The sequence below is a fragment of the Tachysurus vachellii genome, chromosome 20 (assembly GCF_030014155.1).
Source record: "Tachysurus vachellii isolate PV-2020 chromosome 20, HZAU_Pvac_v1, whole genome shotgun sequence".
Classification (NCBI taxonomy): Eukaryota; Metazoa; Chordata; class Actinopteri; order Siluriformes; family Bagridae; genus Tachysurus; species Tachysurus vachellii.
This window is the reverse complement of record NC_083479.1, coordinates 11882582-11901208: the sequence shown is the minus strand read 5'-3', so window position 1 is coordinate 11901208 and position 18627 is coordinate 11882582. Positions and strand designations below refer to the sequence as shown.

Genomic DNA, 18627 nt, shown 5'->3' with positions numbered 1-18627 from the left:
ATAGAGTGCTATCTCTGCCCACTGTTCCAAACACAGGGGGAATTATAATGTAATACAGCCTCTTCACTAAATCCTGCAGTATAGATACTGATGACCTACAATATTCACATAGTTTATAGTCATATAGTCACATAGTTCTAAGATCTATAGCCATACTTTAAAATAGACAAAGAATAAAAAAATGAAATAAATCGGACTTGTGGCTGAATAGAAATAGACTAATATTCCTTCTGTCCATTATGCGTTAATAGCAGAAGTCACTTTAAATAATTCTCTGGAATGAACCCTATATTTTCAGCCTTAACTATGTCAGTGCCTCATCATATTTGGAATTTGACTGTAATTTGTATGCCATTATGAAAGTAATAAAGTTTATTTAAAAAGTGATGATTTAAAGTTTCTTTGGATCCATAATTTCTTATCATTCTAATAACCATCAGTAGGAAAAGATAACACGCTGTATGATAAGTCATGTATATTGATTACACTTGATTAGACTAGGATCACAATGATATCACTTGTTTTTTTTCTATGTTTCTATATATGTACTAAATTATTCCATCTCTGTTCAGACAAGGCATGATGTTTAACCTATATTAAAGACAACTATTAATTACATCACCCAGGAGCCAGCATTGTCCCTGATGCACAATACACTTTTTAAATCATTTTTTCTATCCTCTGACATGTAAATCACTCTGGCGTCTAGCACTAGTTTATTTTTCAGTGTCCGTGCATGTCTGCCTTTCTTTTTATTTGGGGAGGGAATGGCTGAAGAGTGTATGATCTTTGATTCTTCAGATGTTAAATCCCTCTGATGACTTACATTTGCGTGTTCTGGAATACAAATATAATCCCCTGGGCCTCTTCTATCCTAACCATACCTCTTCTCATTAAATACACTTTCAGCAAAAAATGTGGGCTAAAAAGATTTTATTAAATGGGTATGTCTGTTTGTTTGTTTGTTGGTTTATCTATTTATTTATTGATTGATTGATCTATTTATTCGGGGGGGCACGGTGGCTTAGTGGTTAGCACATTCGCCTCACACCTCCAGGGTTGGGGTTCGATTCCCGCCTCCGTCTTGTGTGTGTGGAGTTTGCATGTTCTCCCCGTGCCTCGGGGGTTTCCTCTGGGTACTCCGGTTTCCTCCCCCGGTCCAAAGACATGCATGGTAGGTTGATTGGCATCTCTGGAAAAATTGTCCAGAGATGTGTGTGATTGCGTGAGTGAATGAGAGTGTGTGTGTGCCCTGCGATGGGTTGGCACTCCGTCCAGGGTGTATCCTGCCTTGATGCCCGATGACGCCTGAGATAGGCACAGGCTCCCCGTGACCTGAGGTAGTTCGGATAAGCGGTAGAAAATGAGTGAGTGAGTGAGTGAATGAATGAATGATTTATTTATTTATTTGTTTGTTTGTTTATTTATTTATGATGCATTAGATGAAGCTGTGGAATAATGAGGGTTAAAGCCATATAATTAAATTAAACCAAATATGGGATCATTACAATTATTCATTTTTGACTATTCAGGAAGCAATATATAAGCAATATATACCAAGTATCCTATTAGTTGACTTTAATGCATGCAATATTCTCTTTTGCATGCATTACATTAGTAATTTAATTGTAATTTTCTTTTGATTTTCTTTTCATTTAAAATTGTCTTTTGCTTTTATATTACATTATCATATATCATGTGACCTGAAACCAGAACACTGTTTGCTTTTTCAGTCTGCATTTTCTATCCCAAACATGTCTGTGTGCCTGTCTGTCTGTCTGTCTGTCTGTTTGTTTGTCTGTTTTTCTGTTTCTTTGTATGTTTGTCTGTTTTCCTGCCTTGCTGTCTGTCTGCCTGCCTGCCTGCCTGTCTGTCTGTCTGCCTGCCTGTCTGTCTGTCTGTCTGTCTGTCTGTCGGTCTGTCTGTCTGCCTGTCGGTCTGTCTGTCTGCCTGTCTGTCTGTCTGTCTGCCTGTCTGTCTGTCTGTCTGTCTGCCTGTCTGTCTGTCTGTTTGTTTGTGTTTGTTTGTTTGTTTGTGGGAGGGGTTGCATGGGGACCCAGAGATGAGAACTCGCACAGTTAATCTGCATAATCTAATAGCAGAGCCCAAAAATGAAAGCACATGCTAACAACTATGCAAAATTCCTTGCACAAGTTTTGACAGAACCTGTAAGCTTATATCACCAATTGAAAGCAATGCTGCTGTAAATACTGAATTATATACTGTTTAAAAGTAATTTTGTAGTATAAGAGCACAGCATTAGATACAGTTGGCTTTGTGTGAAGTGCACTTAGAAGCCTTTGCCTCATACTGCTATATTGTTGGTTCTAAGTCCAGTGTTATATCAAAAAAAATTATATCCATAAACTGGATAAGTGCTAATTTAAAGTTTGTCTTTCCATTCCAGTGCTTTTGCAAGTAAGTTCATTTGTTCTCTGTTGCCATCCTATAACAAGCAAATGGAGGAACCAAACCAAAGCAATCATGCTAAGCTATTAGATTGCGTTCACAAATATAGACCACGACAGATCTGTCAGAACTGTTAGGTTTCAGTTTGACTTTCGCATTGACTTTTAAACAGAGATAAGGCTGTGTTTTGACTACATGCAGCCAACCGTGTTTTTCTATACCCTTATATCGAGTAACACATCACTGGTCACCTGAGAGTTTATAGACATGCGTGTGCTCATCAGAGGGAGAATGGGAGTGTCCCTTTCTGCATGTTAATAAGAGTTTTATTGTGCTCAGTAGGTGAAGCTCTGCGGCTCAGCACTTTCTCATCAGAAACACTCGATAGCTCACCTAAGGAAAGAAGATCAGCATAGGGTCACACACACACACGTACATGCACACACACTCACAAACACACACACGTGCACACACACACACACACACACATTGCTTATTCGTGTGTATACGTTTCTAACTGCAGCATTCATCCGAACACATCACAGATGCAACGTTAATCCTGGACGACTGCACGGGTAATCCTAGATAGCACAATCCTTGCTGTTCAGGTGCTGAATTACAATGTGGCATAAATATTCAGCTTAACCTTGAACTCTCCTTCTAGGAAGATAGTAAAATGGTGGCTCAGGTTCTCAACGATGTTTTGCTTCGCATCAGCGTGTTTTAGTTTTCTATTTGTGTTTTCTCTCTGGATAGGAAGCACTTGCCTTGCCATGGGCCAGGAGTGACTGTCAGAAATTTACAGTTTAAATTCATCAACTTTTAAAACATATATTCATGTAAGTCTCACCAGAATAGCTAGTGAAGCTAGGTCTGTGGTTTTCCTTGTCCTTTTTTTGTGTGGACCATTTCCACCATTTCACAGCAGTTCATTTACAGCACAAGTAGTAGGTGGTAAAATGTATAGTTTGTGTGATGAGCTACAGCTTTTTAACAGCTCAGACACATTAGAAAGTGTATTTTTTGGCCACAATATTGTCCGTTTCATTTTTTGCTGTGCCTCCTCATGTACGGAATTTGCATGTGGTACATCATTTGGTACAACCATTATTAAGCATGCATGAGCCAAGCCCACCACAGCTATGAAAAAGATCACTGATTGGTTGAACCAGATGGACAGGCACAGAGGTAGAGATTCATATATTAAACTAGCACATTTCCTGCTTTAACAGCCAATTCTCCTAAACAGAGCAGGACATAATGAAATGCCCTGCATTGGTCATATCAATCTGCCTGGCTCTAGAAATTACTTTTCATATCGTTATCATCTGCTGAGCTCCACAAAGAGTTTGCCGTGTCAATATACTTGCCCCAGGAAGGCTCTCATCATGCTGGCCTCATTGGCTGCTGATATAAATAGAGCAAGCACTGAAGATATCCAATTATGACAACCCCGAAGCACATGCATGAGGTGCCTGTCCCTGTCCTCGTCACTACTGAGATATCACTCTCAAACACGTGGATATGCGAATGACTTTAACGCAGGCATAAGTGCCCTTGAGATGGATGTTATCTGATATTACAAAGTGGGTATGCGAAACCGGGACATCTTTTTCTGTAGGTAAACAAGGAGGACATACACGCTATAGACATTTTTTTAGAGATGGTGAGAAGAGAGCCAATAATGCACACCAGCCATCTGTGGCTGGTTTTTGGCTGTGTTCTCAGTGCAGAAGGGAGGATGTTACTGTCCCCTGTCAGAGTTATAGAAGGGAAATATATATATATATTTACAGGATGGTTTCCCTTTTTTCCCCTGGCTGAGTCTCATATTCCTGAGTTTTTCCTTGCCACGGTCTACCTCTGCTGATATTTCTGTAAAGCTGCTTTGTGACAATTAGTTTAAAGAGCAAAACAAAATAAAATTGAACTGGATTGAACTGAGAGTGAAACTAGCCAATGGTGGATGTCTTTAAGAATGCAGACAGGGACTGACAGCACTTTATCCTGTGTAGTATGGACAGAGGTTCGAAAAGATGCAGTGGCTTGTTCACATGTCTTAGAGGAAGAACATATTAACCTTCACACAGTGACATTTGGCAGGAATTGGCCAGTGATCGAATTAGGAAGAAAATAGGGTTAAAATTGAGAGACAGAAGATACAGAGAAAAAGAGCAAGACTAATGTAATGCAGCTACATCTTTGAATTTTATTCTTAATAACTCCCTACTGTGATAATAACTCCCATTCATAACCAGCCTTCATTCCTCATCCACACTATTGTTCATGGGCCGTTGAACTGATAGTTTGCACCTGTTTTATCATGTGCGGCTGTTAAAGACTCCCATTAGCGGATCCTTTTTGCCATTTTACTGGTTTTAGAATAGAGTATAGTACAGTGACGTTCATATAGATGTATAAACAACTTATAATCTGCATATGTGGTTGACATTTAAAATAAATCAGCATGTGTTCAAATCCTTGAGGAAGACTCATATAACCTTGAGCTCAGCTACTAGCTCGCACCAGTTGTAGGTTGCTTTTTTAAAGCATCAGTCAGAGGAATTATGTCCTTTCATTGTTGCTGTTATTACAGTACTTTACTGTATGTGTACAGTTTTTTATTACACCTTTTACACACAGTACCATTAACTCTGTTGGCAATAAGTTACTGCATATATAAAAATTGTATGTTCCGTGCTTAAATAATAAATATCTTTTTTTAAGTGTGCCATCTTTATAATAGCACAGCTGTGTCCATAACGTAAGCTATTATACCATTTTGTCTTCTTCTTCTTCTTCTTCTTCTTCTTCACATTAGAGTCACAGGAGAGTCACGTTAATGTTTCTTTCTTTTCCTCTTTTTCCTGCAAATGTGTATGTGTTTGTTTGGATGTAAATATCTATATAGACTGTCACTGTTTCTCTACCAAAACAGTTAATTCATGACATTACCAATATTTTAAAAAGACCAAAAGTCAAATAAAATGTTATTGTAATAAATAGGGGCTTAGTGGTTAGCATGTTTGCCTCACACCTCCAGGGTTGGGAGTTCGATTCCCGCCTCCGCCTTGTGTGTGGAGTTTGCATTTTCTCCCCATGCCTCGGGGGTTTCCTCTGGGTACTCCGGTTTCCTCCCCCGGTCCAAAGACATGCATGGTAGATTGATTGGCATCTCTGGAAAATTGTCCGAAGTGTGTGATTGCGTGAGTGAATGAGTGTGTGTGTGTGCCCTGCGATGGGTTGGCACTCCGTGCAGGGTGTATCCTGCCTTGATGCCCGATGACGCCTGAGATAGGCACAGGCTCCCCATGACCCGAGGTAGTTCGGATAAGCGGTAGAAAATGAGTGAGAGTGAGTGAAATAAATAGGATATAAAAATTAAAAAACAAAAAGTTTACAAATTGGTTTTCTTCTACACTTTGGTAAACCTTTAAAAAATTGGTCTGTGTCTTGTAATGACAGAGCCTTTCACTACAAGACACAAGAGTGCTACAAGACATTGAATTTTTTGGGGGGGGGTTCTATAGAGAAGCTTTCATTTAGGCATGCAGTGTGTTTAGTCTGTCAATTTTGTACACAGGTACCTGCTCTACCACAATCACTTGACCTTGATCTTGTTAAAGATGTTATTATTCTTGTCTTTTCTCTGTTTGTGTTCACTCATGTTCTAAAGCCTCACAACACACAGCCGAGTGTTAGACTGCTGTTCTTTTCATTCCTCATTTTAAATCCAAATCCTATTTTGAAATCTTGACACAAGCTTGGCCATCGCAAAGCGAGACCAACGAAACGTAGTGCAACGACTGTCAGAGGAGTACATAACATTTATTTTATCCTATCTCTTCAGTGGATGGATAAGGGCATCTGTCTTTATTCACCTAACTTGTTCCTCAGGGATTTAAAATAATTCCCTTTTTTCTAGCTGGTTGTGTTTCCTTTCCTTCACTCTAAAAAATCTCTCTCTCTCTCTCTCTCTCTCTCTCTCTCTCTCTCTCTCTCTCTCTCTCTCTCTCTCTCTCTCTCTCTCTCTCTTTTTCTCTTCCCAGATCCTAATGCTTTGGTCCAGCATGGACCAGATCATGCTCTGATTGGAGGAGTAGTGGCTGTTGTCGTCTTTGTCACCCTGTGCTTAATCATCGTACTGGGACGATACCTGGCACGGCATAAAGGTAAAAAAAAAAAAAGTTTTTTATATAGCAAATAATTATAGCTTTAAAAAACAATTCTTTTTTTTTTTTTTTGCAAATAACTCAATAGAAAAATACACTATATGGCCAAACTTTTGCATAAGCAGACACATGAAGCACAGAATTGTTGAAATTCAGACATGTCTTTGTACGTTGTAACATTACAATATCTTTGAGCTGAGACTCAAACATGTTTGACCTGACAGTGCAAAGGTCCACAAATCAAGCTGCATTAAGGCATGTTTTGCTGAGGTTGTGGTGGAAGAACTGGAGCGTAATAACTGACCTCCACCCCTATGAACAACTTTGGTATGAACTAGATGTTGACTGAGCCCCAGGTCTCTTCACCTGACATCAGCATCTGACCTCACTAATGCCCATGTGGCTGAATGAGCTCCACACATACCGCCACAGCCATGCTCCAAAACCTAGTGGAAAGCCTTCCCAGGAGAGTGGAGGTTATGAAATCAACACTGGGGGAATAATCTGAATATGGATGTTCAGCAAGCACATATGGACGTTCAGCTGTGCTAGAATAAAATAAAAAAGGGTAGAATTACTTTATTAATCCCTGGAGGGAAATTAAGCTGTAGTAAAATACTGCAGGGATATAAGAAATTAAACAGATGATAAAATATCTTAATAAAAGTGAAGAACATTCTTAGGGTGTATCCAATAATGGTAGCTCAGTCCAGTGTAGTGACCCCAGATCTGGCCTGTTCAGGTGAGTTGTACGATCTGATAGCACTAGGTAAGGAATAATTTCCTGTATCATTCCTTTAAGCAGCAGGGTTGAATGAGTCTGTTGCTGAAATTGCTCTTAAGCTTGTCCCGTGTTTTATGGAGGGGGTCAGGTATCCACAAACCTTTGGCCATATAGTGTATATATGATGGTTTGACAGTTTTATTGGTGATAGGTTTTGTCAAAAGATAAGTATATCATTACATTTGTTTAATTTAAACCATGATGTTTTTACTGGGACAGGCACATATTTGACAAACGAGGCCAAAGGAGCCGACGATGCCCCTGATGCAGACACAGCCATTATCAATGCAGATGGTAACCACGCACACACAGAGGAAAAGAAGGAGTACTTCATTTAGACTCCGCTCCACTCGCCTCTTTCTCTCTCTGTCTCTCTTTCTCTCTCTCTTTCTCTCGCTCTCATTCCCTGCTCCATGTAGAAACCTTGTCTGGCAGCAGCGGAAGTTTCTTCTTTACTCATGTCCTATGTTCTTTATTTGCATTCACCTTTATTTTCCTTTTATCAGCTTGTCCTGAATTTCATCTGCTACTTTTTCCAGACATGGCTGCCGATAATAGTTGCCTTTATTATTTTTTATTCACATTGTTCACATTGTGTCTGTAAAAAAAAAAAAAAAAAATGAATCGTTGGCCAAACCACCTGAATCCAGTTCAATACTTCACTTCAGTTCTTTCAGAAGTTCTCCTCCATCACTTTCTCACAGTGCCTCAATATAATAATCACACATCCATTAAATGGTTTTAGTCAATTCTTTCAGTTGGGTTGAGTGTTTTAGGATTGGCTGCTTGCCTTTGTTTTTATTTTTTACTTTTATCTTCAGCACTATTACACAGTATCATCTTTAATGTACATATGTATTTTGATTTCTTTTTATTCTTTACAGTCCATTCCAACACTGTTGTCATTTTTCTTCAATTAAAAAAAAATATACAGGAAAACATTTTCTTATGAAAAGTAGCTGATACCCATTTTAACTTACAGAGAAATACTGATCAGTGATTAGTGTGTGTTCCATAGTGTGAGTGAAGATATACACAATCAGACTGATAGCTCGCACTCATATTAACCAGTATTTGTACCTGAAATGTAGTTAATGGCAAGAAGCCTATATGATAGTTCAAGGGTCATGAAGCATCAGCTGAATACTCCAATGTTTTCCATCATTAAAAAATAAAGCTAGTATGATAGAAGGCCAGGGGTTGTAGGTTAAAGACATGCCAGTGACTTTAATGAATTTCCATTTTTTTCTATACTCATCATTTTGCTGTGTCTATGTGAAATACTGTGTTTCTGGCTCATCTGTATATTCCTGCATTCTCTCACTGAAACTATAGGATGCAGTGGCTATGTTCACATTACAGATTTTTATGCTCAATCCCTTAACTGTTCACATCTGCCCGATGAACAGATTTTTGCCATGGAAAGAAGTAAAGAAGTAGGCAGACATCTTTATATATACATAGTATATATATCATGTGTATTATTTAGCAACACACAAAAAAATAACATTGGGTAAACTGTTAAGGTGAAACCAAAAAAGATTTAATACCTGTAGATGATATATAAATTTATATAGTAGCATCTCATTCAGAGCGACTTGTTGGCAAAGGTTCAATGTGCAGAGATTTTAGAAAACTCAACAGAGATTTGTATCCGTTTGGATTTGGAGCCACATACGAAAGTGGCCCAAAATGTAAAGAAATATTTATTAAAAAAAAAGATCAGACTGTTGAGTAACATTTTTATTAACAGTTTGCTTTTCGAGAATGAACAAACCACCAACAATCTGTCAAATGTATAACAGGAATAAAAACGGATTTTTAAACGTCAACAGTTTTAGCAACAGAATAAACTTTCCAGTTAATAAGTATTCAGCAAGTCTGTATAAATTGCTGTCTCTGAGCAGCTGCTTTGCTGAGTAATATTTATTTGAATACTTTATAGGCAACCAACTATCACTAGACACACACTCTGCCAGTGTTATTGGACTAATAATTAGTAGCTGGTTGGTTGCAAATAGATTTGAAGTGTTGCTGACTTTTATATTCATGCAGCTTGTGAAAATCAGACTTGTGCCACATGTAGGCACAATTTTTTCAGATTTTTTTCAATCTGTAAAGTGAACATAATAAACCAATGCATTGCCCTGGATATGTGTTTATTCCTATACACTCAGTTCAGCAGTTTACATCATGATCATCAACATGAACTGATAAAATATCAGTCATGTTCAGTTACAGGAATACAAACTAAGGGTAAAAGGTTCTTTATCTAACTGTGTAACAATGTTCAAACTACTAAAATAATAATAATAATAATAATAATAATAATAATAATAATAATAATAATAATAATAATAATCAGTCCAGAAAGTCACAATGGTGTTTCCTGCCATTTATTCTCCACCTTTTCTTATGTCCACATCTGATAATTAGATTAACTGTAGAAGCACAAGAGAGTTTGGACACGCAGAGACAATGACTGACGGTTAGATAACACACTGATTATGGTTGTCTGTGACAATTAGGAAACAGCACTGATAACAATCTGAAATTTTATATTAGTGAACATTATGTAAAACATATATTATGGTCATATTATTATTATTATTATTATTATTATTATTATTATTATTATTATTATTCCTTCTTTTGGATCTCTGTAATAAATAGGTGCCCATGTTAATATGGCTGTATATTAATTCTGCTTAATGTAGTAAGTAGTGAAAATTGTTGTCAGAACATTGGGACCCCACATATCAAGAAGTTTGTATATTAGCCTATTATTCACATTAATTAAAATTATGGTTTCTTTTTTGATTGTTTGTTTATTTGTTTGTTTTTGGTCCATGGGGATTCTTCACAAACACCCAACATCTTTTTCTACACTGTTTAATTTGAACATAATGTGTATATACTGTACAAGTATTACATTTGGTATAAAAGAACATTTTGATGTGATTTTATTTCAGAACTTATAAAGTTGAAAAATAACTTAGGTATGACAAGAGGAAATAGCGGTTAAATATGCCTATGAGGACTGATAATAGATGCTGCAAATTTAGGTAGTGTTGGACATTTAGCACTTAATTCAAGCCCCTTAATGTATTATTGGTCAGAGTGCATACTGTAGTTAATGGACTTGAGAAACCGATAGTTCACTGACAGTTTTAGTTTAAGATAATTATTAATGCTGGGGAAATGATAGAAGATAATCCAGTAGAACTGATGGAAAAAAAAAAAAAAGGTTTTTAGTAAATTTCTCGTATAGAACATACAGGCTCAAATCTTATATTTCTAGCTTCGTGCCTCATCCATAAAAGCGCCCCAAAAAAATGAAAATAAAAAATAAAGTTCCATCCAGCAGCAGCATGACCTTATAGTACAGTGTCAATAGGTTGGATTGATTCAAACAGTCAGATGGCTCTGTGATAATGTTGCGTAAAATGAGTCAGAAAGGAATTTTGAATTTGTCAGTGTGTCACTTTAGAAAGATCGACGGGTTTTCAACAATGTGGGATAAACCTGTGTGATTGTTTGGTACATCAGCTGAACCACTGCCATAAGAGCTGACAAACTGTAGCTGAAATTGCCACCCAGTTAGTAGAAGAGCGGTCCAGAAAAAGATGCCAGAGCCCTTCTTACCTGACAGGATTAGTTCTTTTGTTAATGTGATGGGAGACATAAACAGGTATTAGGAAATACATGACACATAGCTTTTTGTACACACACAAATATAACCCATGAACTGTGTGTTAATGTTTGAGAGAGCACCAGTGATGGGTTGTGTCATGTAGAAACAGTCAGATGTTTACTGGAGACCAGTCCAGACTGACTTCTAATTTAGGACAGAACCAGAGAAGTTGTTGCTGTGATAAGGAGAGATGTGCAGTAAACTCTAATGCCTTTTGACTAATTTTCTGTCCAAGCCTGCATTTATAGCTACACTTGCCCACTGACTGTCTTTGCATTCAATATGGGAGGTTAACATCAGCTTGTTTTGATGGAGCATCTTTTCAAGCTTTCTTTTTTGTAGACTGAACATGTCAGCATACTATAATTTTATCTAGCTATAGGTTTAGTTCATCTGGTTTATATATTGAAGCCATATCGTTTTTATTTTCAAGTTGTGTTAATACTACCTTCTTTATATGAGCTATAGTTGCTTTTCTTTCTGTATCTTATTGATTTCTATAGGCATGACAAGGTTGTAGGCTGTAGATTTGTGAGTAAATCAGGTTGAGATTTGTAATATGGCCTGTAAGTGGACTTTAGAGTTCAGTGACCCATTAAGTTAGATACTGAAAGAAAGAAAAAATACATGATTATTTTTGTTTTTTCATCAGTCCCTATTTTTCCATGTTACCAGATCTTTATTTGGCTGAGCGCAGATTGTTGAAATGACAGCGCAGGTGCCGCTGATGTCTTTGGGCTCCGTCATTAGGAGGTTCATCTCTGCACAAATGTTTGCAGGTGCTGTGGAGTGTAGCTTTTTGAAAAGCTGTGAAATTTCCCTCAGTTCATGCGTAACCTTTAATTGGGCCTGTAATATATGAGGTGAAATGATCTTTAACACACCTGAAAACTCTCTAACGCGCCGGTTTTATTTCTGCCCTACTAGCTGCAGCATGTTACGCTCTAAATCATAAAAATAATGAAACACACGCTGAGATTTGCCGAGAGTGTAAATCATGATTATATGTACAGGGCTTCTTTTACAAAATTTTGGCACATAGCTTGGATACATACTTTATATTTATTTTATTTTTCCGAGCAATTTTTTTGTTGTTGTTGTTGTTGTTGTTATAATACTGTTCTTCATATACAGACTGGAAAAAAACCCGGTCCAACCTGTAACCATTCCATTGTCTAGAAAATAAACAAAACTAATTTTGCATTCTGTTTAGTGGTTCGAGACACTTCAGCTCTTTTTGACAGAACTGCCTGTTTGTGTTGCATTGATAGCAGGAAATCACTCACTTCTGTTTGTCTAAATATAAATAAATAAATTCAAACAGTTGTTTGTGATGTACTGCATTGATCTCACTGTATTACTACAATTTCTGTACAGATGAAATAGTCAATGTTTGAGTCAGAAATTGGCCGTCATATATTACACAAAGGGCGTGTGATTACGCTTCTTTTTTCTTTTGGTGTGCGTCTCAGGAACGATTCTTTGGGTCATCTTTATCATTTAATTGGAGAGTTTTGCAAAGCACCTCCCATCTGCTTAAGCTCAGTATCTGTTACATTTCAAAATAGGAAATTATAATGTTGATAATTAGAAATCTGTGTTTATTTAAGATTTTCTTTTTCAATTGCTATCTTATTTTTCCATGATTGCATGAGTTATGTGGGTTTCACAGGAACAAACTTCAGTGGTGTCATCCATACCATACCATAGTATTTGTATGAAGGAAAACACAGTGAATACACTTTATTTCATCTCTGACCATAAGTAAAACAATAAAGATAAAGATAAACAAGAAAACTATAAAGATAATTATAGTGACATTACAGTGTCTGTATAAAGAAGCATAAAGATAAAACTACACACCTTTTAAACCTGACACATGGAACAGATGAGCAGGATGATAATATGTTCAATGTGTGTAAGTGTGTAAGATTTTCTCGAACTGGGTAAAGGATATTTTGTGGCAAAACCAAGCTAGAATGATCATATACACCAACCAACACCTACTGCCTTATTATCATCTGTAATAAGAAAAGCGAAAACTAGGAGTATGAATTAAGAGTGTGACATATTAAGAGTGTTAATAGTGAGCACTTATTTCCACACCAAGTGGATCAGGAATACAGAAGCAGTGGGTAGTGCTTTTGGACCCTCAGAGTAACTTGCTTTAGGCGAGTTGGCCTTCAGATGACAGAGGCACCAGGCAAACAATGGGATCTGTGCTTCTTGAAAATGAAAACACATCACTTTAAGTTATGTCTTCTGCCTCTGTGTATTCATTTGTTCTGCAATTCCGTTTCAAGTGTAATTAATATGTATGGAATGAAACTCTTGAATAAATAAATGCCAAAATCACAAGCAGGTGGCTGGTTTTATTTTTCTCTTTCTGGTGTAACTCCATATCTATTCGTCAGTCCTGTCTAATTAACACTCTCTCACAGCTCTGTAGTGACACCTGAAAACATATCAGTGTGAAAATGAAATACATTACATTCATTGGTTCCTGATTGATGCATGGCCGACTTACCTACGTATAAGCATTCCTGACCATTCTGTCCCAATCCTGTGTAAAACTTTACAGACATCATTGGGGACATAAACAGCTTTTCCGCATCCATAAATATACTAGATTAAACCATTTCTGGTGTTTTACTATCATGAATAAACTTTTTTTCTTTTCAATTTACAATGTACATCATCAAACTAATCAATATTTATATAATATTTTACATTTCATACTATTCTATACTGTTATGCATGGCAACAAAGAGTTTAAGAGTACATCTAAATGAAGTAAATTAATTGATTAATTTAGTGAATATTTTGCAAAACTAATGGGATCTATAAAATGATGACAAACTTAACTTTGCAGCAATACTTTTTGATTTGACCTGAAAGCTAACTACCCTGCAATTTTTTGCATTTGGTAAGAAATTTAGGGGAAATTTTATTTTTGTTATTTTTTATTAATAATATTTTAATTATATTTTTATTTAATAAGAGTTAATTATATTTTTCACAGTCATGGAATCCTACTTTTCTAGAGTACTAGAAAAGATACAAATTTAGTCAAGAAGATTTTATTGCCATTTCAACCCTACTTTATATAGCTGACGCAGTACATAGTGAAATGAAACACTGTTTCTCCAGGACCATTACGTGGGAATAACAAAGAGACATTTTATACAGTATTACACATGCATATATACACACAATGACACTGAAACACTGACTAGTATAGTGTTGGAGGTTTTACACCACCATACATGGGCTGGTGGACAATCTTCACTGATTTCACATTTCGCATGAAATATTGTAAGCCACACAACATAATAGGAGACATATCAGTGTAAAGGAGGACAAATTGTTGTCGCGTGTCTTCCTGGTGCATCGATGACAAGCAAGTCTTTGTGCTGAAAGAGAAAGCCGTCTGAAAGGGATGTCCAGGTACTAACCCGGAATTTTGTCCATAAACCACCGATGCTCAATTCGCTTCAGAATTAAATGTAAACCTCGACTTGATTCCACTAGAACTGTTTGTCAGGAGCTCCATAAAGGACAATGGTCATGGTGGGGTGGCTAGAGCTAAAATATTTTGGCTTCACTTATTGTTTTATGTTTAGTCTGGGAAAGTTACAGTGTGGAGAAGCCCCAACGAAGCATATCACCTGGACTGTTGCATGGGAAGGAGCAGTTTTACTCCTTGGGGCAATTTTGAATAGGGTTGACGAGAGTTGTCAACTGCATGCTTTTAGAAAGTTGGGAGGAAACTATAGAAACTGGAAGAAACCCACACAAACACGGAGGATGACGTGAAATTCCACAGAGCTCAGGATGTTTGGAACTAGGAACTGTGAGACAAAAAACTTCCTCTGAATCTATTTTTTCATATACTGGAAAAAATAATCATTGCATGAGAAGTGTCCATTTTTATTCTTTTTTTGCCCACAAAACAGCACAGCCCCATAATGCTCTTCTGAAGTACTTCATCCATTTCCTACGTCTGCATGCACCACTGAGCTGTTATAAGTTTCTATAATTGGAGAATTGAGTTGAAGAGGAAATTTGCTCTCTTCTCCATAAAGAACTTATGAGGGACTTATGATGCTGTAATCTCTAGCGAGATCAACATAACTGTGTCTAACTGTATAGTATGTAGACAAACCAGCACCTTTCAAATATGATCTACCATCTGCTTGCATAAACATAATGGAGCATTTTACCGCCTCAAACTCTGCAGCTGGGGTTAACAGTAAAAGAAGTTCTGAAATGAAATCCAAATATCACACAGCAGACATATTCATAGCCTCAGTGATAAATGATGTAGCCTGTCCCTGTAAAGAGGCTAGACAGGAGCCCTAAGGGAAAAGAGCAGTCTCAGTGGGACATTGCCACAGGGGACACTTCTTACACTCCTACGTGCACTAACACTGGCATCACGCCTGCCAGTCGAGCTAACACACATGCCAACACACTCGCACGAGGACATGAGAGATGGCCTACATATTCCAAAACAAGCTCTTACAGAGATTTGAGAGTCACCACTCATATCCCAGAAGCACAATGCAGTCTGATCCCAGGGTCAAACACAGATTTAATAAAGTATCTCTAATCTCCTGGGTCTTGTTTGTGTACATGGGGCATTTGGTACCAGTTAGCAGCTGCCAGGTGTTGAGTGTCAGCTGAGTGGAAATTTATCCTGCACATAACAGGATTTGATAAGAACCAACTTTTGTGATCATTTTATTTATGAGTGGTGTTTATAGGGCTAAATAGCATCCTTTATGACAACTGATATAAATCTAAATAAACATTTTATAAAGGCATACTCCAACAGGTGTCAGGCTGATTTATTGATTTCAGTGTCAGGTTAACACGTGAGCCAAGCAACCTTATTTTATTTGACTTAAGGTTGTTTTCAGGATGATCTGTATTAGAAAGCCATGACAGCTTTTCTGTAACTCTGTGCATATACTGGATATCAGTCACTTTTCGTAAATATCAGTAGCAAAGTCTTGACACTTTAATAACAGTTATTGATATTTTTCTGGACCGTAATTGTGGTTAATGTTACTACTGAGAAGGAACTTATCAATCTTATTGCAATATTAATATACTGTTATGATAATGTTAGAGTTATGTTTGCCCTCAAGTATAGTGTGGTTCATTTTTAATACTGATAGGATATTTATGAAATGCCAATGTTATTACACTCTTATGATGATAGAGTTCTGTTTATTTTCACTGAATCAGTCCAGGCTTGAGGTTTGTTACATTACATCATCCTTATTTGCCTGACATAACATAAGTTCACTGAGCTATGGTAAGTAATTTGTCATGATGCTCTATTCTAAGCATTACAATACCACTGTATGTGTTATAACAATACCTTCTCACAATATTTACATGATTGGACTGTTATGTTAACTTATCATTTTATATTCAGTTACCGTTTTATCCTGGTCAGGGTCATGGTGGATCTGGAGTCTTTTTCAGGAACACTGGGCATGAGATACTGTACCAGCACAATAAGAATATCAAACACACACATACACACAAACAATAAGGATGATACGCCGGTGGAGTAAAGACAATCGTGCAACCAACAAACACACACACACACACACACACACACACACACACACACACACACACACACACACAGACAGCATCATGGGGTAGGCAACAATAAGGAATAATATAGGACAAAAAAGGTAAGAAATGAGAGAAAAAAGTAATGATATGATGATATAATAATAATGTTATAAAATGACTTTTGACAGTAAAGATTGTATAAATACTTATGTAGATTATGTATGTCAGCAGGCATGCAGGGCTTATATACTGTAGGTGCCATTAGATCATCAACCTTAAGTAAAGTATTACAAAACTATAGAACATAAATGTAATAGTTTGTGATTGTTATTAGTTTCTGATTTATGGATTTAGAGTTAACAGTTGCTCTAAAAAAAGAAGGTAAAAGTCATGAGATAAATGAGATTCCAGACTTGTAAACATTAATAAGGAGATTTTAAGGTTTTTCCAGGCCATTGTACATGCATGCACATTCATCATTCTCAATACATAAAGTATAGCATGTCTATTAGAGATAATAAAGGATAAATTGCATTATCTGTCTTTTTCTATAGCACCCATATTGTGTTTTTGTCATAATAGCAGGCTGGTGTGGGCTGTTCCCCATGGCAGTGCTGTCTCCTGTGGCATGTCTGCCAGGCTTGGCTTTTTATGATAATGAACTTGTGTGTCTGCTAGAGTTTTAACTTTACCTGAGACGTGGCTCAGAGCTTCAGCTGACAGTGCATACACACACACACACACACACACACACACCTACAGACACACAGACACAAAAAGCACCACGCAGTTCAGCAGTTCAACTCAGCCTACAGCTATGTATACACACACACATACAATGACAGCTTCACAGAGGCATACAATAACACACTAGAACATCTGAAATATTTTATACCACGATGGTGTTGAATTCTCAAATCTGAATGGTCAGAAGGAATTGATTAATTTTCAGGTGAATAAAACTATTTGAATAAAATGAAAAAGCTTTAAATAGTAAAAAAAAAAGAAAAAAGAAAAACAACATTGAAAAAAAAGCACACAGTGTCCTTTCTTTAAAAAATATACACTCATACTGCTAACTCCTAAATGAACCATATTGGAGCACTAAATGAGATCCAATACATCAAAGCCGTATTCATAAAATCTTCTTATAAAAGATTTTAATGAGCTTTTTCACCTTTTATAATCTCGGCTTTACCTTTACCCTTTCATTTGAATGATGCAATCTTGACAAAGTCACGCACATTACATCCTAAAGGGGCACGGCAACGATGATCATTAATATTAAAGCACACTGGCTCCATGTGGCATGTGTCTGCCTCTTTAACCTTGAGCTTAACTATGAAGTGTGTTTCTGATTTTACATCCTTATGTACAGCATGTCAGCTTTGAACAGCTGGTGTCTGTATAAATATGAGCTCATCGGCACCTTGCCTTACTCTCAACACCTGTTGCCAAAAAACATCACCCCGTGTGATCCTCTCGGCCTTCCTGTCTACCTGAAGCTCACATACAAACAAGCGCATATGTACCCATATGCCTCTATACCTGCACATATACATGTTATTTTCCCAGACTGAATATGATCTTCAGTTCATGTCTCTCTGGCTCTCGCTTGTGTTGAAAGGAAGTCCACAGCATCTCTATATCTTGCACCTACCTGCACACAGCCTGTGTTTGTCTGTGTGTCAGGTGTTATGCTGCATTCCACTGTACTCAAAAATATACAGTGGAACAGACACTAATGTAAGATTTCGCTGGCAAGATCCACCAACCTCAACAACAAACTTGACACATAAAAAAATAAAAAATACAAAATAAAATTTCAAAATACAAAAAAGAAATTGACCTTTGTGTCTGAGACTTGAAACCACTGAGCCACCAAAACTAGCTCAACTAGCATTGATCGAATGCAATCTTTTTTTTTTTTTTTAAATTCACTGATAGAAGTAGGTGCAAGCTGCAGTTTGGTT

At 37.0% G+C, this 18627-nt stretch overlaps 1 protein-coding gene across 4 annotated transcripts in view; it reads left to right on the top strand.

Moving 5' to 3' along the window:
- Positions 1 to 10182, top strand: part of cadm2a (cell adhesion molecule 2a) — a 336792-nt gene extending 326610 nt beyond the window's left edge. For all 4 annotated transcript variants that reach the window (XM_060896234.1, XM_060896235.1, XM_060896233.1 and 1 more), the window contains 2 exons: positions 6459 to 6581; positions 7585 to 10182. In XM_060896234.1, coding sequence (XP_060752217.1) covers positions 6459 to 6581; positions 7585 to 7703 — 242 coding nt within the window. In that variant the 3' untranslated portion in view covers positions 7704 to 10182. The remainder of the gene's footprint in view (positions 1 to 6458; positions 6582 to 7584) is intronic.
- The last annotated feature ends 8445 nt before the right edge of the window (positions 10183 to 18627 follow it).